This window comes from Neovison vison, chromosome 7 (assembly GCF_020171115.1).
Source record: "Neovison vison isolate M4711 chromosome 7, ASM_NN_V1, whole genome shotgun sequence".
Taxonomy (NCBI): Eukaryota; Metazoa; Chordata; class Mammalia; order Carnivora; family Mustelidae; genus Neogale; species Neogale vison.
In genome coordinates this window covers 157622340-157649077 of record NC_058097.1, presented here as the reverse complement: position 1 = coordinate 157649077, position 26738 = coordinate 157622340, and the positions used below count along the sequence as shown (strand labels likewise).

At 38.6% G+C, this 26738-nt stretch overlaps 1 protein-coding gene across 1 annotated transcript in view; it reads right to left on the bottom strand.

Annotated features, from left to right (window-relative positions):
• The window catches only part of IPO7 (importin 7), a 57207-nt gene extending 30998 nt beyond the window's left edge, over positions 1-26209 (bottom strand). The window contains exons 1-4 of the mRNA XM_044258799.1: positions 25976-26209; positions 9793-9874; positions 5266-5419; positions 4317-4475 (exon numbers count right to left, since the gene is read on the bottom strand). Of these exons, the coding sequence (XP_044114734.1) occupies positions 4317-4475; positions 5266-5419; positions 9793-9874; positions 25976-26059 (479 nt within the window). The 5' untranslated portion in view covers positions 26060-26209. The remainder of the gene's footprint in view (positions 1-4316; positions 4476-5265; positions 5420-9792; positions 9875-25975) is intronic.
• Positions 26210-26738: the final 529 nt, after the last annotated feature.

Genomic DNA, 26738 nt, shown 5'->3' with positions numbered 1-26738 from the left:
TGGGTAGGAATACAAACTAATTCTGTAAGAATTTGCATCACAATTTCATTTATATGAATGAGATACAAAATTAAACTGCTTGTTTGTCCACACAAATATAAGCAAATACTTCCTAAGCAACTTTAGATTCCTAGGAAAAAAAAGGAAAAACCAACAATGGAACTATATCACAAGCAAAAGCAACCTAAGAAAAACCTCAAATAATAACAAAGTATCTAAAATTTTCTGAGTATTCATTATGAAGTCAATAATCCTCAAGGATCCAGGTCACCTGGGTAGCTCAGTGGGTTAAAGCCTCTGCCTTCAGCTCAGGTCACAATCTCAGAGTCCTGGGATCGAGCCCTGCATTGGGCTCTCTGTTCAGCAGGGAGCCTGCTTCCTCCTCTCTTTCTGCCTGCCTCTCTGCCTACACTCTGTCAAATAAATAAAATCTTAAAAAAAAAAAAAACAACCCTCAAGGCTCCATTAGTATCCTCACTTCAACAGTTTGAGGAAACTGAAGCACAGAGCAGTATCCTCCTCAACATACTCCTCTAGGTATGAACTTCAGCAGTCAAGATCCAAGGTCTGCCCTCACTTCAGTCTCTAACTGTGAATACTTATACAATTGAGGAGCTACAATGACTTGGCTTTTAATAGCAGGCAACTGATATAAAATTGATTATTACCCTCCTGAAGTTATTTACATACCAAAAGCATTAAGGCAGAAGTGGCATCCAGAAAGCAGAAAATAAGCACTTTATAAACAGGAAGTTCTTTTGTAACCTATTTGGCAACAAAACCTGACTTCAACAGGCTATTTATGGTCTTCATTTATCCCATCTGGAGTGGATATTCATGTATTTTATAGCAGATATGATAATATGCATCTGACTACTGGGTGTTGGTCCAATTTCAACAGGAGTGTTTAACATGTATTATTATGTGAACCTTCTTATCTTTCTAAAATCCAAAAACTTCTGAATTCTGAATCACATTTGCTCCAAGGATGTGGGTAAAGAACTGCTGCCCTAAGTGAGAAATTTCCATATATAGATTTCTTAGCATTTTAACAGTATTATTTAAAAAGGTCTGTTATTTATTTTTAATTAAACTGTACTTCAATTTAAAAAACAATGTCAACTATGCTTCAATGAAAAAAAAAAAAAAAAAAAAACCGTAAACAAGTAAATTAACAGATTATCACTATAGGGGGACACCTGGATGGTTCAGTTGGTTAAGCATCTGCCCTTGGGTCAGGTCATGATCTCCAAGTCCTGGGAGAGGCCAGAGCCCAGCTTCTTACTCAGCAGGGAGTCTGCTTCTCACTCTCTCTCCCCATTCCCATCACTGATTTTCTAATAAATAAATAAAATCTTAAAGAAAAAGAACTATAGGAATGACACCCCACCTTTTATTATTAAGGAGTGGATAGGCAGAATAGCTTTACAAAAGCTTACTAGTGGTTAAGTCATTATTCTAAAAAACTGAATTTATCTTTTTAGATTAAACTTCTTTTTAATTGGTTTTTCCTACCAGATTCCAGTTTTATCTATTGGTAGCTTTCTTGAAGAACAAAATATATTTAAGAATTGAGTATCTGAGCGCATTTTTAAAAGGTAAAGGTAAGGGTCACCTGGATGGCTCAGTTGGTTAGGCACCTGACTCTTGATTTCAGCTTGGGTCATGATCTCAAGAGTTCTAAGATCAGGCCCCAAGACAGGCTCTGCACTCAGCAGGCGTCCACTGAAGATTCTCTCATTCTCCCTCTGCCCTTACCCCCCACTCACACACACTCTCTCTCCAAAATAAATAAATAAAATCTTTTTTTAAAAAGGTAAAGGTAAAAAAGCTAGATTATTTCCCCCTACTAGATGGAAATAGAACCAAAATAAATTGCCAAGAATAAAACACATCACAGGGGCGTCTGGATGGCTCAGTGGATTAAAGCCTCTGCCTTCAGCTCAGGTCATCATCTCAGGGTCCTGGATCAAGCCCCACATCGGGGTCCCTGCTTGGCGGTAGCCTGCTTCCCCACCGCACCCACCGCCCCCCGCACCTGCCTCTCTGCCTACTTGTGATCTCTGTCAAATAAATAAGTAAAAATCTAAAAAAAACCAAAAAACAAAAAACCACCACAACCAATGTTCTAATAATGATTGAGACTATTGAACAATTAACTCACAGATTATTTAAAATACTGTTTTAACCTGCTGAGAAATTACACCTAGCATACATTTTAAAACATCTGTATAGTTCTTTCAGTCAATAAAAACAATTAACAATTTATGAAAGGAAGCCATTTGCAGTCTCCAATCTGATTACACAAACTACAGTGATTTAAGACAGTACTTCCTTTTAAGGTAGAACTGTATTATGCACTTCTCTCCATTTACCCAACCCAGATGATCACCCACATTAAGAGGGTTTGAGTATCCAGTCCATATTACACATTCTTCTTTCCTACCTCCCTCTCTACATTCAGGAGAGGACTTGAAATTAGGTGGTACTAGCTGCTAATCTACACTAATTGGTATATGAAGGTAATTATGGTAGGAAACAAATTACTAACCCTTAAGACCTGAGAGTTCCTGACAGCACGAAAATGTGACACTAATAAAAGCGGACTACCACAAGGCTACAATGTGCCAATCTGGTGAGCCATGCTCACAGGAAATCCTAAGTACTAGCCCATCACTTTACTGTTTAAAAAAAAATTTTTTTTTCAATGGTACATTAGTATCTAAAAGGTTACATCCAAATTCTCCATCACAGCATTCAAAACTGTCTTTAACATGGTCCCAATTTACCAGCTCCAAATTTATCCCCCGCCTCTAAACAGAAATTATCCATACCATTGGTGGTCTACTCACTACCCACTGAAGATAATATCTCATTTCTACCTCTGTACCTTTCTTTGTTCATACTACTCCGTATGGTGTGACATGCCTTCCTCTTCAAATGCTCCTACTGTGCTCTTTCAACTGACAAGCATTTCCTGAGGATCTATGATCCTGAAGACCACCACAACTTCCAATTTCTCCATGAATTTTCTTAGAACTGCTTCAGTCCACACAGATCCCTTGTGAACACCTTGTGCTCCACAATCGAACACTGGCTGAAAATGAACTGGAATTCCAATATTGTAGCAGCCTCCTACGTCTCCCATTTAAAAAAATCTGTCACACTCTCTCCTGCTAAGATTATAGGACAGGAGAGACTTAACCTCCTCAATGACAATAACAGCTTATTATTGTTATTCTCTCTCATTTTAGTCACTCACTTACCAGAACTACAACAACTGGCACTCTGATAGAAGTTGGAGCAACAGCTGGAACATTCCTTAGCAGGAAGATGGGTAGCTGGTGGGAACACAAGAAAACACCAGTACCAATGCTGTAAATGGTATACTTCTCTCCTGCTCAGAAGAAAAGCAGCAGTTCATCAGCTACTTTAGTTGGGACCCAAAAAGGGTATCGGAGGCTAACTACAGGCCCCAGAATTAGCGGGCTCACAATGGCATCTGTGCAGCTGTCAGGACTGGAAATAAGGCCACCATCATGGTGTAAGTGTTCCTCATGCCTTCCTCAAAATTTTCTGTTACCAAAACTTTCAAATGCCTACAAATTTCATTACTTCCACTACACGACTGAGATAATCCCTTCAATGTATAGCTTACCACTCTTAATGCTATACCTCAGCTTCCAAAGTTAGATCTTTTTTCTCATCCCTAAACCCAGATCTAAAATGATCCCTTGGCCTAAAATCTTTCTTACTGATACTAATTACTTATATGAACTATAATTTGCTCAAATATGCAAACACTGAAACAGGTGACTGAATCCCTAAAACACAATGATTAAAAATGATCATGTAAAATTCCAACATATCCTTCTTAAAGAATTACAGGTAGGTTCTTGAAACTTATCAAGACCCCAAATTAAGATAAAAAATTCACAGAAAGCCAGAAGTTAAATAAGCTCTAATGCTCAAAGTACTCTGATACCCTTCACATTTTAAAAAAGCTTATGTTTAGGCCTTTTATCAGCACAATCTGAGGTGCCCATATTGAGGAATTAGAGATAACCCAGTTTTTGAATAGGGAAACAGATAATATGAAAAAAGGGCACAACAAGTTTCTAAGCTGAATCAACAGAAGTGACTTAAAGAATTAAAATAAGAGTGCTACTTTAAAAAGAAAATACTGCATTAAAATCAACATATAATTCACTAATTTTTATATACCAAATGTAATTTTAAATGTTCAAACAAAATACCTTAAAATTTCCAAATTTTTCCTACTTCTCAAATCTCTGTAGGAATTGAGAGACACTTACTCATAATTTTTCACAAGCTGATAAAGGCAAAGAAGAATTCCTAGCCAACAAGCACTGTTATCAGACTGAAGATAATAGCCAATTTTGTCCACAATGGCAGTCCAGCGGCTTGGATAATCATGTTTGATGATATGGTGAATACATGTAGTAAGTTGTACCCTGAAAGTCAAAAATAAACAAAACAATAAGGAGAAAGAAATGGTACCTAGATAAAATTCTGCTCACACACAAAAAAATGGCTGGTTAGGTAAAAATAAATAAGTCACTGAGAAAAAACTACTCATTACTACTGATTTAAAAGAAACCCAACAAATGTTACAAATGTAGGTGATTTTATTTTTCCTTATTTTTCATCCCTATCAACTGATGTGTTTCATTTAAAACACAGCTATTTTCATTAAAAATTCTGCAAAATCGGGGTGTCTGGATGGCTCAGTCAGTTATGCATCTGACCCTTGATTTGGGGTCAGGTCGTAACCTCAGGGTTGTGAGATCGAGCCTTGCATCAGGCTCATGTTCAGTGCAGAGTCTGCTTGTCCCTCTCCTCCCTCTGCCCCTCTGTTCTCTATCTAAAATAAATAAATACAATTCTTTAAAAAAAATTCTATAAAATCATATAAAAATAAGAACTTTTAGTGATCAAGACCATATAATCTATAGGTCAGCATTCTACAGTTTTCTTTAACCCCTCTCACCTGATCACAGTTTCATAAATTCCACATGAAGAAGTTTAGATGTTCTTGGTTTAAAAATAAAAGAAGTTGTTCTTGGTTTTTATAAATATAAAAACTACAGTAAGAAAATACAAAAGGAATTTGCCTGTTATTAAGTTTACCACTATAAAAACGACAGGTTTTTATGTTCTGAAAGAACCCACTGTGCTGTCTCCTCCCAAACTCCACAAATTATGTACCTGAAACAATGGGTAAGTTTTAAAATATACATATACCTGATGAGCTCAGGAGAGTGGATAATAGCTTCTACAATATTTTCTCGAATACAATGTCGATCTTCTTCTGGAATGGTATAAGGGGATATATCCCCTGGTGCTGTTTCCCGATCAGGCCAATACTGTGTTATCATATTTTTCAAATAGATAACACCTAAAATGTAGATGAATTTGACAAGAGAGTGTTTACTGTGAAAGTACTGTGAATATCCCTTTTAAGTGTCCACACCTCCATTTAAAATACTGCATGTATTTTATTATTTTCAAAGTTGATAATCAAAACAGTTTAATTCTTAGCTACAGTAATCACCCCTGGAGTTAGTATTAAACATACAGGCTAAGAAACTCTACAAATAAACACACTATACAAACAAAACTATTAAGACTTTTTACATCACATTTATACTTTTTAATGCTGCTTTCTGTAGGAAAGCTATTTGGATTGATTTAACCATATTAATTTTCCAAATGAAGCCTCTAAAGACAAAACTACATATACATACTATACTGTTCCCACAATTAATAACACTGCTATAGACTGAGTATTTGTGGCCCTCTCAAATTCATACTGAAATCCAAACCCCCGAGTTTGATGGTATTAGGGGTGGGGTCTTTTGTGATTAATGCCTTTATAGGAGAAACACCAGAGAGGTTCCTCTCCACTCAACATGTTGGGCTCTAAGAACCAGAAAGTGGGTCCTCATCAGACACCAAATTTGCTTGCTCCTTGATTTTGGACATCTCCGCCTCCAGAACTTTGAGGAATATATCTATCATCCAGCCTGTGATATTCTGTTACAGGAGCCCAAACTAAGACACACAAAGGCTGTTATTTTTATCATAGGAAAATCACAGCATAAAAATTTTTAGTCTATAAATTTAAGCATTTCATAAATATACCACAATCAACCACTTCAAATTCATATTATTTTATGGGAAAATGTGCTGTGTTCAAAAATTACAGATTACTTTTTCTGTTAACTATCATACCACTATCTTCAATACTGCTGGTCAACACAAGATGAACTAGATTGCTAACAGTGCTTTTTATCCAGTCCTCTACCCCCAAATGAGAGCTACATTGTATAGCTCACTGTATAGCTCAACCACAAATGTATATGATGTATAGGAAATGGAAATTATTCAAAATTAATCAATTACTAAATTCTACAAAACACCAGCCCTTCTCTGATTAGTAATTAACTCTTACCTGGAGTATTACACCTATTTGAATAGCATAACTCATATATCTATGACTTTTATATTCTACTTGGCTCTACCTTGGGAATTAAAATACTACTCCACCTTACAGTATCTCAAAAAAGATTGACTGCACATTAAAATCCCTTCAACAAAAGTTTTAAGACAAACTACCTCTACAGTAAAGAACACTGACTCAGTGTATGTAATATGTTTTAGGTTAGTACTATTTCCAGAATTTTGATTCTTTAGCTCCAAAACAGAACAGATTAAAATTAAGATGTGACACAGTGCTAGGTCTTCTGCACAGAGTCTCTGAGTATTTCTTTCTATCATAATACATAAAAGAATGGGTATATAGGAGCGCCTGGGTGGCTCAGTCTTTAAGGGTCTGCCTTCAGCTCAGGTCATTATCCCAGGGTCCTGGGATCAAGCCCCACATTCCAGCTCCCTGCTCAGCAGGAAGCCTGCATCTCCCTCTTCCTCTCCCCCTGCTTGTGTTCCCTCTCTCGCTGTGTCTCTGTCAAATAAATAAATAAAATCTGAAAAAAAAAGAATGGGTATATATATTTATTTGTATAATTAGGATTCAGTATTTTAAGGTTTTTGGTCTCCAAAACACATAAACAAGTGAGAACTGCACTGTAAGAATACCGTGATTCAAAGTCTATTCCATCCAGGATGCTTGGACTCTGCTACAAAGACCAAATGCATCTCTCAAGTCTAGCAGACAGAATCACCATTATGCCCTACACTAAAGAGTATCATTCAATTATTAAAAGAATGTAATTTGTAAAGTAATGATTAGATTTTAAAATTCTTGACTAATTCCAGAGTTTGGCTGCTTCTGGTTTTGTACATAGTAACTACACAACTTTCTAGTATAATTTAATTTTGCTAATGCACATAATCAAGTCTCAAAATGTTAATTAAGGTTGTCCCTCCTCCTTTCAACATCTTAGCAAAAATCCAAGATTTAAAGGCAATTATTTTATTCATTTCAGAAGTAGAATTTAGTGACTCATCAGGTGTATATAACACCCAGTGCTCATTACATCAAGGGCCCTCCTTAATGCCCATCACCCAATTATCCCTTCCCTCCATGCACCACCCTCCAACAACCCTAAGTTTATTCCTAGTGTTCAGTGTCTCTTATGGTTTGCCTCCCTCTCAATTTTAACCTTGTTTTTTCTTCCCTTCCTCAAATGTTCACCTATCTTGTTTTTTAAATTCCACATATGTGGGGCGCCTGGGTGGCTCAGTGGGTTAAATTCCACATATGAGTGAAATCATATGGTATTTTTCTGAGGCAAAGATTCTTATCTACAAAATAACCAAATAGGAAAATGCCAACTTCATTAGCAGAAGAGAAATGACAGTTAAAATGCATAAAAGCAACTTTTCCGATGTAGTGAAAAGAAGGGCCATATGTACCCCAATGTTCATGGCAGCAACAGCCACAATTGCTAAAACTGTGGGAAGAGCCAAGATGGCCTTCAACAGACGAATGGATAAAGAAGATATGGTCCATATATACAATGGAATATTACGCCTCCATCAGAAAGGATGAATACCCAAATTCTGTATCAATATGGATGGACTGAAGAAGATTACGCTGAGTGAAGTCACTCAAGCTGAGAGAGTCAATTATATGGTTTCACTTACTTGTAGAGCGTAAGTAATAATATGGAGGACATTAGGAGAAGAAAAGGAAAAGTGAATTGGGGGATACTGGAGGGGGAAAGGAAGCACGAGAGACTGTGGACTCTGAAAAACAAACTGAGGGTTTTGAGCGGGGGCGGGGGTGAGGGGATAGGTGAGGCTGGTGGTGGGTATTTAGGAGGGCACATATTGCATGGAGCACTGGGTGTGGCGCATAAACAATGAATCTTGGAATACTGAAAAAATAAATTAAAAAATATATATAAAGGCAACTTTTTTCTATTAATTAGAAATTTTTAAAAAAGACTTACAGCTGACCAGGGCCTAATGAAATTACTAGATTTCATAGGCCCCCAAAAATGTTCCATTGTTGTGCTACTTATATAATACCAATATTTTAAAAAATAATAAACTTTTATGCATTCACTTATTTACTGAGTATTTTTGGTGTGTCAGGCAATATTTTAGGTACTGTGAATACAACTGTTAATGAAACAAATCTAAGATTAAATGATTGAAAAATGGTTCACTTGAAAAATGGTTCAGGGACTAACACTATGTAAAGAAAAGGGATGAGCTTACTCTACATTAAATGAAGCAAAAAAAATTTTTAACAAAACTGATGTACAGAAAAAGAACAGCAAGAAATAGTATCATAACATAACTGGTTTTTCTAGAATGGTGAAATTATTAGTAACTTTATATTTCCTATAACAAAATTAATACACTTGCAAATAAATTAACAGGACACTGAAGATGTGAATTCCATTATTTTGCAGACCAACAGATAATATGAGAAGTAACCCACCACATTTTCACAGACCATTTGGTACTGAGAGAACTGTTCAATATCTTATTGAAACTGGAACTAAGAAATACAATAGTCCTCCCCTTAAGCACTGATTCACTTCCCGTGGTTTCGTTACCCATGGTCACCCAGTCAAGAAGAATATGACCTTTTCTGACATATTATCAGAATAGATTTTGACCATGTCAAAATGCCTACATCATTAATCTCACCTCATCTCATTACACAGGGATTTGATCTTTACACATCATCACAAGAGTATGTACAGTAAAATAAGATATTTTGAGAGAGAGACCACATTCACATACCTTTTATTATAGTGTCCTGTTATAACTATTCTAATTTATTATTAATTATTGTGGCTAAACTCTTACTTGCCTAATTTACAAATTAAATTTTATAAGTATATACATATAGGAAAATACGTAGTACATATAGCATCAGTTCTATACAGTTTCAGGCACCCACTGTGGATTTAAAAATGTAACAGTCATGGATGGGGCGGCTACTGTAGTACTTTTTAAATGGTTAAAAACAGTAAATGCACAAGCTCTAGGGAGCAAGTGCATAAACAAAGGGGTTTGTATCTTAGAATCACCCACTGGGCTACAAGGAATCTTTTAATAAACCCTATCAATTTCTCTTTCCAGCTTCTCTTTTAATTCAACGAAATACCACATTCCTTTAACTCTGCCACCAATAACAAGGCACTAGCTGTTATAGTAAACACATGAGGGCAAACAGCTTTTCAGGGAAGAAAATCACTGAATGGCCACCCCAATATACCTCTGCTATTCAACTCTGAACCTTTTCAATAATGATTTACAAAACCCCCCCAAAATAATTCAGTAACTTGCCTGCCTGTCTCACAGGTAAATCCAGTTGTTCCGACATAGTAATCTGAAGCAGTGTTGAAACAAAATTCAGAGACTTGTGTGCCTACAAACAAAAAAAAAATAGGTTTTAAATTTCTGCAAATAAATATTCCCAGTACTCTGTTCTACTGTTTGACTGGCACAAAAGGCTAACCACCCACAAGTTGGTCCAAGCCTCATTTCCCATCACCCACCAACAATGAACTAAAAAAAAAAAAAAAAAAAAATTAAATAACCTAACTCCTAAAATATTTTGGATGTTTGCATTTGCCTTCATTTCATGCTGCTCCACTTCCTGTTTATCCTAACCGGTACTCTTAACCTACCTACACTTAACTTACATGAACAGCTCAAGAACAATATCCTCTTTAATACCTACTTCCCCAATTCAGTAATAATTTCTCCATAGAGATGTTCTACTGAGTGACCAGACAAACTGAATCAGTAAAAATTAATAGTCTGGGAAGTGGTTTCCAAGGTGCTAATAATGTTTTATTTTGGAATGTGGCTATTTTACCGAAGTGTTCAGTTTGTAAAAATTAATCAACAGTACCCTTCCAATTACTATCCCGTATGCATGTTACATTCAAACAGAAATTTAAAAATCAATAGCTCTGAACATATAATAAAAGTAGGATACAAATCATATGTTGATAATTTAATAAATACATTTATATGAAATTCCAATGTAGCATATACAGAAAATAAAGAAATACACCCAAAATGTCAATATAGTTATCTCTTGGGTGGTGGGATTATAAAGGGACTACTCTTCACATATTTTCTATTTTCCAGTTTATACTACAGACCCTGGACACTTTCATTAACAGTATAAAAAAGTTATTTAATGATTCCTAAACTTGTCATATTTGCTTCAGTTTTTAAAAAAAAAAACAAACACTCAAGTTATATCCCTTCTTAAATGTTTTCACAGTTGCATTCTTTCTCCCCCAATATAACTACCACCTATGTCATCTCTTCCTTTCTACCCAAGTTTTAGTATTTTTTCTGCACATGTTCACATAAACAATAGTAATTTTTATTTCAGTTTCTTCTTTACAGACTTTCCCCCACAAAAATATTCCATACATTCTTAGAAACAAAAATTTCCCTTTGGATATAAAAAATTTCTTCCACATTAGAAGCTGGAATTCAGTCACTCCAAAAATTGTTTATTTAAATGTTCCTGGTGCATGACCCCATGGCAGGAGCTGAGAATACAAAGCTGAAACAAAAAAGTAAGGTTCCATGACCTCATGGAAAAGTGTTTAATGTGAAGGACAGTGAAGATAATCAAACAAGTAATTACAGTAAAGTACAGTAGAAGAGGTAGACACAGTATGGGAGAATCAAAAGGAGAATCTTCCAACCTAGAAGTAACGGGTAAAGACTCAAATGGGAGTAGTTAAGTGGATGAATGATAGGTATTTGTCCTTTCTGGTACTCTAAACACCATTAACCACATAACTTTCCTGAAACACCCTTCTAACTATGCAATTCACACACTGTTCCTTCTCAGATTGCTTTGCTGGTTCCTTATCCTATTTAAACTGTAACTGCTTAGTCATAGGCCATCTTTTACACTTCCCAGCTGATTTCATCCAACCACTGTCTTTAAATACTATGTCAGATACATTATTTCCAGTCTACTTCACTCTTAAGAGATTTAACATTCCTACCTTCACAGGCTTCTCAAATTTATTATGTTCAAAGCATATTCTCCCCTAAAAGCTATGTTTCTACTTTCCTGTACCATTTCTTCCCACCTTTTTCATCACCAACCTCAGTTACTTATGTCTAATACCTGAATGACATCTTTAATATTTCCCTCTTTTTTATTCCAATTCAGTATTTCAGGACCTGTCAATTCTATATCCAAAATACTTCTATAATTAATATACCCACTTTCTCCATTCCCACTAACATCAACCTCATCCAAACGACTATCATTTTCCTTTATGTAAGTAAGTACTCCTCACCTCCACCATTCCTCTTTTAACAGCCAAAGGTTTTTAAAATTGTAAACCAACCCCCTTAAAAAAAGAAAAAAAAAAAAAAGCCTTTTAATAATTTTTTTTTTAAATTTTATTCGTTAGGGGCTCCTGGGTGGCTCAATTGTTAAGCAGCTGCCTTTTGCTCAGGTCATGATCCCAGGGACCTGGGATAGAGCCCTTCATCAGGCTCTCTGCTCAGCAGGGGCCTGCTTCTCTCTCTCCCACTCCCCTTGCTTGTGTTTCCTATCTCGCTCAGCCTCTCTGTGTCATATAAATAAATCTTTTTTTTTTTAAATTTATTTGTCAGAGAGAGAGAGAGCACACCAAGCAGGGAGAGCAGCAGGCAGAGAGAAGCAGGCTCCCTGCTGAGCAAAGAGCCTGATGTGGGAATTGGCCCCAGGACCATGGGATCATGACCTGAGCTGAACAGAGACGCTTGACTAACTGAGCCACCTAGGCGTCCCAATGGCTTTCTACTCTACTTCCCAAAGACTGTATAAGGATCTGTATTATCTTGCCCCTACCTATTTTGTCTCATTGAAAGAAACTCTCACCTCCCACTGTCCCACCCTACCAGCCGCCTTTAGGTTCTTTCAACAACAAACATAATTACTCCACTGTCCATGCTGTGACTTTCTACCTATAACACTCTTCTGTCCACTGCTCCACTGGAGTTAACTGATCCACAGCTTCACATTCTTTGAGTTTCTCTAAACATTTAGAGAAGGCTTTGCTGACTGATCATTCAAGTTAAAGAAGGGCTCCCATTACTCTCATAATCTCCAGGGTTTTTTTTCTTTTCCTGTAACATTTATTACATATTTGTAGACTGATTTATGTCCATCTCTTCTGTTAGTTAGATTTTAAGCTTCATTGACAGTAACTATTACTATTTTTATTCCCAGTTCTTCATAATGGTTGGTATTTAAGACAAAAAAATGTCTTGGAGGCGGCGCCTGGGTGGCTCAGTGGGCTAAGCCACTGCCTTCGGCTCAGGTCATGATCTCAGGGTCCTGGGATCCAGCCCCGCATCGGGCTCTCTGCTCAGCAGGGAGCCTGCTTCCTCCTCTCTCTCTGCCTGCCTCTCTGCCTGCTTGTCATCTCTCTCTGTCAAATAAATAAATAAAATCTTAAAAAAAAAAAAATGTCTTGGAAGCAGCAGTGTAGTATAAAAGAGAACTTATATTCAAGAGATAGATGAAACCACAAAGGACACTACTATCTACACTAACACTGTGGCTCTTTTTAGGACATTTATATTATAGTATATATCTTATCTCCTGCATCAAATTATGAATCCCTGGAAAGGACAGCTAGATTCAGACAGTCTGATTATAAATATAAGTGATGCTACTTCCAACATTTTTAAATCTTGAGCAAGTTGCTTCAGTAAATCTAAGACTTAATTACAAAATTAGTTTAGCAAAATCTGCTTCACAGGATGGCTGTAAGAAGTAAGTGAACAAGGTGCCTGGATGGCTCAGTTGGTTTAGTGTCTGCCTTCAGTTCAGGTCATGATCCCGAGGTCCTGATATGGAGCCCAACGTGGGGCTCCCTGCTTCTCCCTCTCCTTCTGCCCCTCACCCCAGCTTGTGCTCTCTAGCTCTCACTCATTCTCTCTCAAATAAATAAACAAAATTTTTGAAAAAAGGTGCAATATGTAAAATATTATAGTAAATGTCAAGACATAACAAATTGTTATGCTGTTTTTAATCTCCATACACAGTAGAATCTCATCTTTCTTAGAGTATGTTCTGGCATAAACTTAGCATTGCCAAATGGTTCTTAGTTCTTTAAATCACTTAAAAAGGGCGCCTGGGTGGCTCAGTGGGGTAAGCCTCTGCCTTGGGCTCGGGTCACGATCTCAGGCTCCTGGGATCAAGCCCCGCATAGGGCTCTCTGCTTGGCAGGGAGCCTGCTTCCCTCTCTCTCTGCCTGCCTCTCTGCCTACTTGTGATCCCTCTCTCTCTGTCAAATAAATAAAATCTTAAAAAAATATATTAGCAAACATATGCAGGCAAATTACGAAAAATCAGTACAAGCAGACAATACTACCCGAAAACAATGTATGCAATACATGAAAGCACTAGTGAGGATGTGAAAAATATCGAACTCATACACACGGTGCTGGTAGATGCATAAAACAGTACAACCTTATTGGAAAACTGGCATTTTGAAACATGCATCTACCTTATAACCTAGCAATCTCACCTTTACATATCCAAGAAAAGTGCTTCTGTCCACAATACCTGTCCACTGACAAGTGAACACAAAAACAAACTTTAGTAGAAGTCATACACTGAAATACTATACAATAACTTAAAAAAAAAAAAAGTTTACCTATGGAATCAATATGGATCTCAAAAAACATGTTAAGAAGCTAGACTACTTGGGTACATACCAGGTGATCCTATTTATATGAAGTTCAAAGACAGACAAATCTAGTCTTACAGTTAACAGAAGTCAGAACAACAGAAGTCAGAATAATGGCAACCTGAAGGAGGAAAGGTATTAATTGGGAAGTGTCTCAAAGGAACATTCTAAGCCAATAGAGATGTTATATAAATTTTGATTTGGGAAGCCTAGGGGGCTCAGTCAGTTAAGCATCTGCCTCTGGCTCAGGTCACGATCCCAGGGTTCTGGGACTGAGTCCCACGTTGGGCTCCCTGTTCAGCAGGGACTCTGCTTCTCCCTCTGTCCCTACCCCAGCTTGTGCACCCAGGCTCTCATGCTCTCTCTCAAATAAATACCTGAGATATAAATAAATAATTTATTTGACAGAGAGCAAGAGAGAGAGAACATAAGCAGGAAGTGGTAGGCAGAGGGAGAAGCAGGCTCCCTGCTGAGCAAGGACCCAAACTAGGGCTTGAACTTAACAGGTGCCCCCAATAAAATCTTGAAGAACAGCAACAACCACCACCACCACTGAACTGGATATATTATGAAGTGGTTGAATTCAATAAATTATTAAAAAAAAAAATCAAAACTGAACTATGAAAGTAAGTACTGATTTTACTACTCTTCAAAGTCATTTGCCTTCACAAATACACAAGTACAAATCTAAAAAGTCCAACTGAGAAAAAGTTACTTTCAGACAGCTGAGCTGGGCCAAGAGGTAAGAAAGAATGAGAAAGAATGTTTCTGACAGCAGAAATCACAGAAGCAAATTCAACCTGGCGCATCTATCTACTTGACCGTACAAATTTCCATCCAGCTGGAATCTCTAATGCCTTCTATTCTCCCAAAGTAACAAATGGACATAAAGTAATAATATCAGACATGAGATTCTTAAAATTCTGAGAGAAAGTAGATTAGCAATCACCAGGCCTGGGATATGAGATTAAACTGGAAGGAAGGATTAGTGCTCCTGGGTGCCTCTGTCGGTGAAGTGTCTGTCTTTAGCTCAGGTCAAGATTCCAGGGTCCTAGGATCAAGACCTGAGTTGGACTCCCTGTTCAGTGGGGAGCCTGTTTCTCCTTCTTCCTCTGCCACCCCGCCCCCCGCCCCCAGCTCATGCTCTCACTCTCGCTCTATCTCAAATAAATAAAATAATAAAAATAAAAAATCAACTGGAAGGAGGGATCTTACTGGGATAATGAAAATATTCCAAAATTAGATTGTGGGGACACATGGGTGGCTCAGTTGGTCTGCCTTCAGCTCAGGTCATGACCCAGGTTCCTGGGATTGTCCTGCACCCAGCTTCTTGCTCAGCAGGGAACCTGCCCTATCCCTCTGTCTGGTGAGGCACCCAGGCATCCCAAAGTAGGGTTATATTAAAGAGATTATTAAGAGGGGCGCCTAGGTGGCTCAGTAGGTTAAGCCTCTGCCTTCCGCTCAGGTCATGATCTCAGGGTCCTGGGATTGGGCCCAGCATTGGGCTCTCTACTCAGCAGGGAGCCTGCTTTCCCCCTCTCTCTGCCTGCTGCTCTGCATACTTGTAATCTCTCTCTCTCTCTGTCAAATAAATAAATAAAAATCTTAAAAAAAAAAGATTATTAAGAGAATGAAAGACAACAATGAAAGACAAAAATAGGTAAATTATGACCACATCACAATCTAGTAACTGGTATTTTTTTTTGAAATTTTTATACAGCTGCACCTGGGTGGCTCAGTCAGTTAAGTGTCTGCCTTCAGCTCAGGTCAAGATCCCAGGGTGCTGGGATCCCATCCCGCATCAGACTCCCTGCTAGATGGGAACTGTGCTTCTCCCTCTCCCTCTGCCACTCCCCATTGCTTGTGGTCTCTCGCTCCAGCTCTCTCGAATAATTAATTAATTAATTAAAACTTTTTACACAATCAGTTAAGGAAGATAAGGTCTTTTTAAAAAAAAAATTTATATTTATTTGTTTAATTGACAGAGAGACAGTGAGAGAAGGAATACAAGCAGGGAGAGTGGAAGAGGGAGAAGCAGGCTTCACCCTAAGCAGGAAGCCCGATGTGGGGCTTGATCACAGGACCCTGGGATCATGACCAAGCCAAAGGCAGATGCTTAAGGACTGAGCTACACGGGCATCCTGGAAGATAAGGTCTTAAAGCAGTATCAAGGATGTAATTCTGGGTATATGACTATAAAACATTACAGGTAGAAAGCTATTACCACATAGTAATAGGCCTGAAAAACTACTCCATGGGTAGCCTTTCCCCACTCCCCCAAATATGTCTAACTTTACAAAAGAAAAAGATGAAAAATACACATACATAAACAAATTTCCCTTGACCCTACTATGCCTTTAACCTACAGTCTTATTCCCATTCCCTTTCCAGCATTCTAACACTGTATTCAGAAAATTGCTTTCTCCAAGGTTACCAATATTTTAAAAGCTTTCCCCCCAAAGTCTTCATTCTGCTTTAACCCCCCTCATTTGGAGATATCAATAACCCTTTCTTTTTCTAATAGCTTTTTACTTATTACATAAGTAATTCATGTTTACTAGTAGAAAAATCTATGAAATTCATTTAAGTAAAAAGAAAACTAAATTACCCACAACCAACCTTCTTACTTAAAATTCCTTTTCTGGGACGCCTGGGTGGCTCAGTTGGTTGGACGACTGCCTTCAGCTCAGGGCGTGATCCTGGAGTTTCCCATCAGGCTCCCAGCTCCATGGGGAGTCTGCTTCGCTCTCTGACCTTCTCCTCGCTCATGCTCCCTCTCACTGTCTCTCTCTCCCAAATAAATAAATAAAATATTTTAAAAAAAAATTCCTTTTCTTGTTTCCTACTTTTTAAAATATTTTATTTATTTACTTGACGTAGAGAGCAACAGCACATATGCAGGGGGAGCAGCAGAGGGAGAGGGAAAAGCAGGCTCCCCACTAAGCAGGGTGTCTTTTGTGGGGCTTGATCCCAGGACCCTGGGATCATGACCTGAGCTTGAAGGCTTAACCAACTGAGCCACCCAGGCGCCCTTGTTCCTCCTACTTGTATGCACAATTCTCCTTTTTCCTGCTTCTCAAAGTTCCAAAAAATGGACATGGCCAACGGTGAAGCCCTCCAGTCCATCCTACACCTCTAGATCATACTCCCTTCCTCTTAATTTACTGAGAAAAATAACTTTTCCATTGTTGGTTTCCCTCCTAACCTTCAATTCCATATTCCCTATTGCCTGCTATACATTTTCTATCTGATGTTTACCAGCTTCTCAAATCCGACCTAATACTCAAGTCATGTTTTTCTCCAATGTTTCCCCTCTGGACCCACATTTTTCAATGTAATTATCTTTTTTTTTTTTAAAGATTTTATTTATTTATTTGAGAGAGAGAGACAGTGAGAGAGAGCATGAGCGAGGAGAAGGTCAGAGAGCGAAGCAGACTCCCCATGGAGCTGGGAGCCTGATGCGGGACTCGATCCCGGGACTCCAGGATCACGCCCTGAGCCGAAGGCAGTCGTCCAACCAACTGCGCCACCCAGGCGTCCCTCAATGTAATTATCTAATGTCAGTATCTTTTATAGCTACTCTTTAAGAAGTAACTTTTTATTATTTCTCTCCATTGGAATGCAACTGAAGAGAGCTTCAATTGCTACTGTACTTTACACTATTTATAAGGAAAAACAGAGGCATAAGGGCACTGTGACATCAAAGTACATCAATGAATATAACCAGATAATTCAAGAGCAAAGTGATTTCTAACTTTTCTGTTGTACTAAAGAATTTGACAAAGACGGGGGCGCCTTCGTGGGGCAGTTGGTTAAACATCTGCCTCTTGGTTTCAGCTCAGATGGTGATCTTAGTGTGATTATTGAGCTGACACAGTCTGCTTAAGATTCTCCTTCTGGGGACGCCTGGGTGGCTCAGTTGGTTGGACGACTGCCTTCGGCTCAGGGCGTGATCCTGGAGTCCCGGGATCGAGTCCCGCATCAGGCTCCCACCTCCATGGGGAGTCTGCTTCGCTCTCTGACCTTCTCCTCGCTCGTGCTCTCTCTCACTGTCTCTCTCTCTCAAATAAATAAATAAAATCTTTAAAAAAAAAAAAAAAAAAAAAAGATTCTCCTTCTGTCTCCCCCAACCTCTAGTGTGCTGCCTCTCTCAAATAAATAAATCTTTAAAAATAAATAAATAAATAAAAATAATATGACAAAGACAATACTATCCCTATTTTATCTACACAAAATATTAGACATAGTGAGGTTAAATCATCACAGTGGTAGAATCAGGGCCAGGCTTGAGGCTCTTCATTATGTCTCCCAGCTTTTCATTAAATAGTGGTAATACTTAAATGCTTTTCAACCAAGGAGTTTAAAATAACTTCTTAATTACAAATTACTTTAGTTAAAAACAAAAAAACAGGGATGCTTGGGTGGCTCAGTCGGTTAAGCCACTGCCTTTGGCTCCGGTTATGATCCCAGGGTTCTGGGATAGAGTCCCATCGGGCTCCTTGCTCAGCAGGGAGCCTGCTTCTCTCTCTGCCTCTGCCTGCCATGCCTGCTTGTGCACTCCCTCGCTCTCTCTGACAAATAAATAAATAAATAAAATCTTTAAAAAACAAAAACAAAAGCAAATTACTTTAGTAACCAAAAGAAAAAACACACTTTAAATCAAACTCATTAATGTGCCACTGACAGAAACAAACAATAAGTAAAATAGTATATACATCTACTGTATCTGAAAAAGAAATTTTCTTATAAATATATTAATACAGTGATTATCTTTCTTTCAGATCTTTCACATGCTATGTCACTGAATAACTTCTGTGTAACAGCCAAAGTATCCAGGGACTTTCCCTCTCCCAAATTCAAAAGAGTATCTACTTAGGGATATTCTTAATTAAGGAATGTTAAATATACATTATATTCTCATAAATATTTTGCCAAATTTCTAGACATGCCAAATTGTACTATTAACATGCCATCATTTTGCACTTCTCCAGACCTAACATTTTTATTAACTGAACATTTCATAGGTCCATTAATAAAAGAAAAATCAACTTTATCACTTATAAGTAAAATGTATCACTTACAGTAGTAATTGTAATCATCTGTGAAAATCCTAGAAGTGACTTAGTTTATGAATTTAAAAGGTAAACGCAAAGTATCAAGAAACTTAGCAAAGCTAAGACCACTTACTTTGTCACATAAAGCATGTGAGCAGCTTTTCCACCTACATAACCATTTTATAGCACATTAAGCTTAGGAACTGAAGGTTTAAAAGGCTCCTAGGTAAGCCTCCTAATTCTACTTAGAGCATTTTTCTTGCTGCAAGTGTAAGAGGGGAAGGAATACTGATGCTGAGATCAAAGCTGCTTTAAGCAAAGTCAAATTTAAGAATCTCATCTAAAACTTACACACAGCTCTATTATAAGTCCCAACTACATGCATCTGTGAAGGTTATGTTGACTATGAAACTCCAGAAAGGCAGGAAATCATGAATACTTTCTATTAACCACTTAGCTCAGTATCTATCAAAAAGACATTTGCTATTAAATGAACCAAGGGAACCTGGGTGGTACAGTCGGTGAAGTGCCCCGACTCTTGGTTTCAGATCAGGTCCGAATCTCAGGGTCATTAGATTGAACCCTGTGTCAGGCTCTGCAGTGAGCACCAGTTAGCTTAAGATTCTCTCTCCTTCTCTCTCTGCCCTCTCTCTGTCTCCCTCTCTGAAATTTAAAAAAAAAAAAAAAAAAAAAGGGCTTTGGGGAGAGCACCTGGGTGGCTTAGTCGTTTAGGGTCTGCCTTTGGCTCAGGTCATGATCCCAAGATTCTGGGATTGAGCACCACGTAAGGCTCCCTGCTCAGTGGGAAAACCTGCTTCTCCCTCTCCCATCCCCACTGCTTTGTGTTCCCTCTGGCTGTATCTCTCTCTGTCAAATAAATAAATAAAATCTTTAAAAATAAATTAATTAATCAAATTTAATTAAGTCTTTTTTAAAAAGTACCAGATTGGGATCTGTTATTCAGAATAAACATTTCAAAAAAATTTTCCTGACATTACTTTTTTTTTTTTTAAAGATTATTTATTTATTTGACAGAGCGAGATCACAAGCAGGCAGAGAGGCAGGCAGAGAGAGAGGAGGAAGCAGGCTCCCCGCTGAGCAGAGAGCCCGACGCGGGCCTCGACGCGGGCCTCGATCCCATATCTTATTTGCGAGTAAGAGAGAGCGAGAGCACACACAAATGAGGGTAGAGGGGCCAGAGGAGAGGAGAAGCCGACTCCCCGCTGAGCAGGAGTCTGAGGGATGGCTCCATCCCAGGGTCCTGGGTTCATGACTTGAGTGGTAGGCAGACGCTAACTGACTGAGCCACCCAGGCCCCTCTCCTGACATTACATTTAAAACTTCAGTTCAAATGTAAGCTTGTTGAGAAAGAGGACTCTGTCTTGTATACAGTATCAGATCCCCGGCATAAAGACAGAATCTGCCACATGATAGGCAAATACTTTTAAAATATTTGAAAGTAATCAGAAACAATTAGTTGTTAGTGTCCATTCTCAGTTAATTAAAAAAAAAAAAAACTTCATCTACTGATTTTATTCCTATTAGAGATAAGTTCAAAGTCCATGAACTTTTAGAGTAGAAAAGAGAGCAATCATTTAGTTCAAATAAAAATAGTTAAAATTTAAGAAACACATAAAACTAGGTGTTAAAATAGTATGAACTTTCAGTTTACAAGTATCATGGAAGGTCAAATAGGAAAAGATAGTATTTAAGATGGGAATAATGAGATTTGTGAATAGGAACCCCCCCCTTTTTAGATTTTATTTATTTATTTCACAGAGAGAGAGAGAGTACACAAACGGGGAATGAGAGAGGGAGAAGCTGGCTTCCCACGAAGCAGGGAGCCCAATGCGAGACTCGATCCCGGGATCCTGACCTAAGCCGAAGGCAGATACTTAACCACTGAGCCACCCAGGTCCCCCCGAATAGGAAAACTTTAGTTTTAGGTGCTAAGAGCTTAACAGGCAGGGTGGGCAGCAGGAGCAAAGGTTTGTATAGAAGGTTTCCACTGAGAACACGGGTAGTGAAAGCAGGAAAAACGCAGAGACTATGTCTGTTATAATAACCTCCCAAAATCTTCAGAGATGTCTTAACTTCATCTTATAAATGAAGAAACAAGTATTTCTGAGTGAGAACAGGAAGTAGCAAACAGTCTCTGAAAACATGATAAACAATTAATGTTGAATAAATGAATACCAAATGCCATAGATTTTAGATTTCCTTAAAAAAAAAAAAAAAAACCACTTTTTTTTTTTTTTAAGATTTTATTTATTAAGAAAGATAATGACCAAGAGAAAGAGCACAAGCGGGGGCAGGTGCAGAGGGAAAGGGAGAAACAGATTCTCTTGCTGAGCAGAGAGCAACATGTGGGGTTCAATCCCAGAACCCTGCCTTAAGCAGTCAGGATTCTGGGATCATGACACAAGCCGAAGGCAGACACTTAACTAAGCCACCCAGGAGCCCCAAAAACCAAATTTTTAAAACTGTACTTCAAGATATACAGAAGTCAATTAATCTCAAAGTATATAATTTAAGTGACAAATGAGATTCCTGTACACAACTCTAAAGACTGGAAGACATTTCTAGTGTTATACAAGTTCTTACTTCTCTTTGCACACAACAAATATTTACTGAGAGTCCACAGTGTGCCAGGCATTGTGCTTATAATTGTGCCAACTTTCAAGTTACAATAAGCTACTTACTAATGATCTCACTGTTTAAATAGGCACTTATGTTCTTTCTCCATTAGTGCTGATTGTTTTCTACAGAAATATACAACTACTACAGTTAGACTGAGACAGGAAATAAAATGTATGGCATGATAGATGGGTTAATCAATGGGCACTTATGCACGATTCAAATAATCTGGAGAGAACTTAGTAGGTGCCAAATACTTTGCTGAATTTTTTACATGCATCTCACTTAACCCACATGACACTATGACATATATACTATTACTATTTTTATTTTGTACGTAAGGAAAATGATGCTTAGAAGTTAAGTAACTTTCCTAACATCCCCCAGCTAGTACAGAATGCTTCATAATTAAAAAAAAAAAAAAAAAATCAAATAACTAAAGGGTTTTCAGTTTTATTTCCAAGAAAGCTTGTACTTCTTATTGGTTTTCTCCAGTGTTTGAGGCAAAGCTTGTTACATAAAGATATTTCAAATTGGGAAATGACAATGCAATCAAAAATTGTTAACAGCATTAGGGAAAAAAAAGGACCAAAATTCATGCTATGCTACAGAGTAGTCAGTGGGGAATATTAAAATTCAGCTCTTTTAAAAAAAGATTATATTTCCTAAGAAGAGGCAAAGTAGGAAGAGCAGCAGGCAGAGTGAGAGGGAGAAGCAGGCTCCTCCCTGCTGAGCAGGGAGCCCAATGCAAGGCTTGATCCAGGACCCTGGGACCATGACTGGAACTAAAGGCAGACACTCCAATGAATGAGCCACCAAGGTGCCCTAATACTAAAATATATCTCAAAAATATCTGCCAAAAAGAGAGTCCTTACTGTGGTCTCCAGCAGTCTAATGGAACTTTCTTAATTTTATCTATATGTAATATTAAAAAATATATAAATAATCTAAAAATCCTTGATTTGGGGGGTGGTATAACAGTGCTAAAGCCTATATTATTATCTGCTATAATTAAGTAAGGCTTAATACTGACAAATCAAAGAATTACAGTAACAAGACAAAAATTCCTCATCTCATAAAACTCTAAAATTACACTAGTGAGAATAAAATATGTATGATAAACTAGTGCTACAGAGAAAAATAAATGAAGAGAGAAGTAGAATGTCTAGCATGTTGTAGTCAGTGGAACTCCTCAGTGATATGAAGGAATTTAAATGATGATAGATCAAGTCTGGGAGATAACTGACTAAAAGCGGATCCAAACAGATGGAACACTTAAGTGCAATCACTGTGAGGCAAGAGCAGAGCACTTTGTTTTTAACTATCTGCACTAGAATACTTTGATAACATTTATAATTTTTACAGCTAGTGATTACTTCACTTAGCTGAAGAGATTTACTCAAATTCAGTAATCTTTTTCTTTTAACTAAGTGAACCAAAATATAATTTCAATCGAATAAAAACAGTATGGAATGATTGCTTCATCTGTCTTATACAAAGCGAGAAGAGCCTGAAGGAAATAAAAATGTTACTTCCTCATTCTTACTTCAGTCAAGCTTCTTCAAGATTTATCTGGGATCTATTTCTTAAATCAAGGTTCTGCCACAAAATAAGTCAAAGCAAGTTAAGTGTCCAAATGGAAGCACTTCATTAAAATAGAATGAAGACTAGAGCTGAGGATATTCTAATTAAAAGAAAAGTTACCTTAGGAAAATTACTAATAAGTTAAGGTGGAATAATTTAAAGAAATTTGCAAAATGTAAACCGCTAACAATCACAGAAATTCAGGTTAGACCACAAATTTTCTTTGACAGAAAAGCAGTGTTCACTATTCCAGAGTATTCCAAAACCCTAACAGAAGCTTAAGAGTTAAGCAAAAAAAATGCAATGAATACTATTTTGATTATTCATCTTCTAAAGATCAGCTTGTGAAGTATTTATTCCAGGTCTCAATTACAAGATATCAGTGCTTATAACTGAATGCTTATAACTGAGGAATGAATGATTTCAGATTTTTCTACAAGGGAACCAACTCTTTTTCAAATAATTTTTAAAATTATTACACACACCATGTTTAGTCAGAATAATAAAATCATGGTAGAAATCACTGCAACTAAACTTTTAGGGTGCCTTAACTTACACATCTATAAATACTTCATGAACAAAATAATGTTCATCTTATCATCTTAACCTGTATCACAAAACAAATCAAAATAAAAAGTGATCCATAACTCCCTCCGTATTTTCATAATGGTTCTAAAGAGAAATTTGTTTCAGCACATTATTTTATATAAAAGAAAATCTTAACTCCTCCCAAGGTGACTTTGAGCCTAAAAATCTGAGTATGGGGGGTGAGGCCTCCGGCCTGGCTGGCTCAGTGGGTGGAGCATGGGACTCACCAGCCTGGAGTTGTAAATTGGAGCCCCATGTTGGGTGAAGGTTACTTAATCGTAAAATCTTTAAAAATTTTTTTTGAATATCATTCTTGGTTGAGCTAAAGACAGTCGCATTTATGTATTTATTAAGACTTAACTTTTTTATTTTAAAACAACTTTACACTTGATTTGTCTAAACTCTGTAGGTAGTCTTAAAATATAAGTTCCTTGAGGGCAGAGATCTCTAAAAAGAGCACTGTACATTTAAGATGTCCAATTAGGAATACTCCTGTGGGGGCGTCTGGGTGGCTCAGTGGGTTAAGCCGCTGCCTTCGGCTCAGGTCATGATCTCGGGGTCCTGGGATCGAGTCCCGCGTCAGCCTCTCTGCTCAGCGGGGAGCCTGCTTCCTCCTCTCTCTCTGCCTGCCTCTCTGCCTACTTGTTATCTCTCTCTGTCAAATAAATAAATAAAATCTTTAAAAAAAAAAAAAAAAAGGAATACTCCTGTGGCTTCTGTAAAGTCAATATAATGTTTTTAAGGGAGTTTCCTACTAAGAGGAGCATTAAATAGGAGCATTAAATTAGATAAGAAGAGCATTAAAATAACTGAATTTCTACCTTAAAGAGGGGCTTCTTTTTCCATTTAAAAATAAATGTACACTGAACTTCACTAAAGCTTGCAGACTCAGTGGGATACCAAAAGACAATTATTAACTGGCATAGGAAATTACAGGGGTCCTTTTAAGATGCCTTTAAAATATTCATTGAAATATAAAAAGTTGCAGAAATTTAGAAACAAACAATGAAACTGAAGATAGTACAATAATATACCCCACATATTACGGCTGTTTTCCAAAGGGTGGTCCCCCAAAAATAAAGGGGAAAAAGGGAACCAATCCTCCGCAAGCTGATAAGGAGCTTGGCACGTTTCAAGGCACCCTGCTTTTACATTGTCTCACTTTGACCGTCACAGCAACCCTGTGGCCTAATTTTATGAATGGGAGAAATTCAGCATCAAGAGGTTAAGTGACTTGTCCAAGGTCAGTCAAGAAAATCAGTGGTTCAGCTCTACCTAAAGGGTGCACTTCACCTGACACTTTCTACTACATCGCCCTGCCTCCCCGACTGAGGCATTAGCAGAGTAGAACAGTGAATCAGACTGATACAGGTAGCGCGCACTACCCTCGCCCTGCCCAAGAGGCGGGGGCTTGCCTCTGAAAGCTTTCCCTGGCCGCTCAGTCGCAGAGAAGAAAGTTGTGCAGATCACGGATCAGCCCACTGAAGTGACAAGCTGACAGGCGAAACCCCCAAAGGACGGGCTCTGCATTCTCAAGAGCCCCTCCGACCCCGGCGCCAGCGAGACTGCTCCCGGAAACGTCTGAAAAACCTCCCAGTGAGTTTCGCCCCCTCCTGGGCGCGAGGAACGAGCTGGGAATGAGCCAGAGGGCGGCCGGCCACCCAAGCCAGCCATGTGTCCAGCCCGTCACGCCCGCCTCGCCTCAGCCGGCTCCTCATGCCTTGACCGCAGCCAGAGGCCCAGCTCAGGATCCGACGCAAAGGCTGCCTTGGCCGCCACCACCACCGCAGCAGCCTCAGGCGCCCTGGCGTGGCACTCGTAGTCAGGTCCCCGCCCCACCCCTCCAGTTGGGCCCCTCAGCGACGCCGTCCGCGCCTCTGGCCAGGCCCAGAGGGCTCGGCCTGCCACAGTCAGCCGCCCGCCCGGCGTCCTTACTTCATTGAGCTGGCGCTCCGCGGCCTCACGCAGGGCTGGGTCCATGGTGCCCCTCAGGGCCTCGATAATGGTGTTGGGGTCCATCGCAGCGCGGACTCGGTCAAACCCGGGGCTCGGGTGCTACTGGGTCAGGAATAGCGCCGCTCACTGCGCACATGGACCCGCCGCGCTCCGCAGCGGCAACCGGCGCGAAAGGAAAGAGAAGCGCCAAGGCCCCGGATAGAACCTCTTCGCCTCGGCGTGGAGGCGGGAGATGCTCCAGCCACTTCCTGTCGGCGCGAACGCGGGGCTCCTTGGGAGATGTAGTCCACGAGAGCTTTACGCAGCCCACGTGGCCCTGAACTGTCTCTCCTAGAGACTAGTCTTGTTTTTCAAAAAGGAAAAATGTTCAAACTGCAAGAAGAAAATTAAAGCAATCAAACGCAAAAAAATTTCCCAGAATAATATACCTATAGTGACCGTGAAGTAAATCTGATGCAGTGTGTGATGCGATCCTTTGCTAGTAGCTTCGTAATTGAAGGTAATCTTCTGGAAAGCAGTTGAGCTGTGTTTCTAAATGCCATAAAAATGCTCATAATCTTTGCCCCAAGAATTATCATTCATGAGACTTTATCCTAAGAAAATAACACAAAAGATTAAATGAGCTTTATGTGTGAAAGGTATTATAACACTACATATTTATGATTACCAAATACTAAGAGGGGTTTTATTGAGTATCCAGATTTTGGTTAGGAACCTTATATAAATCACCTGTAAATGCAGA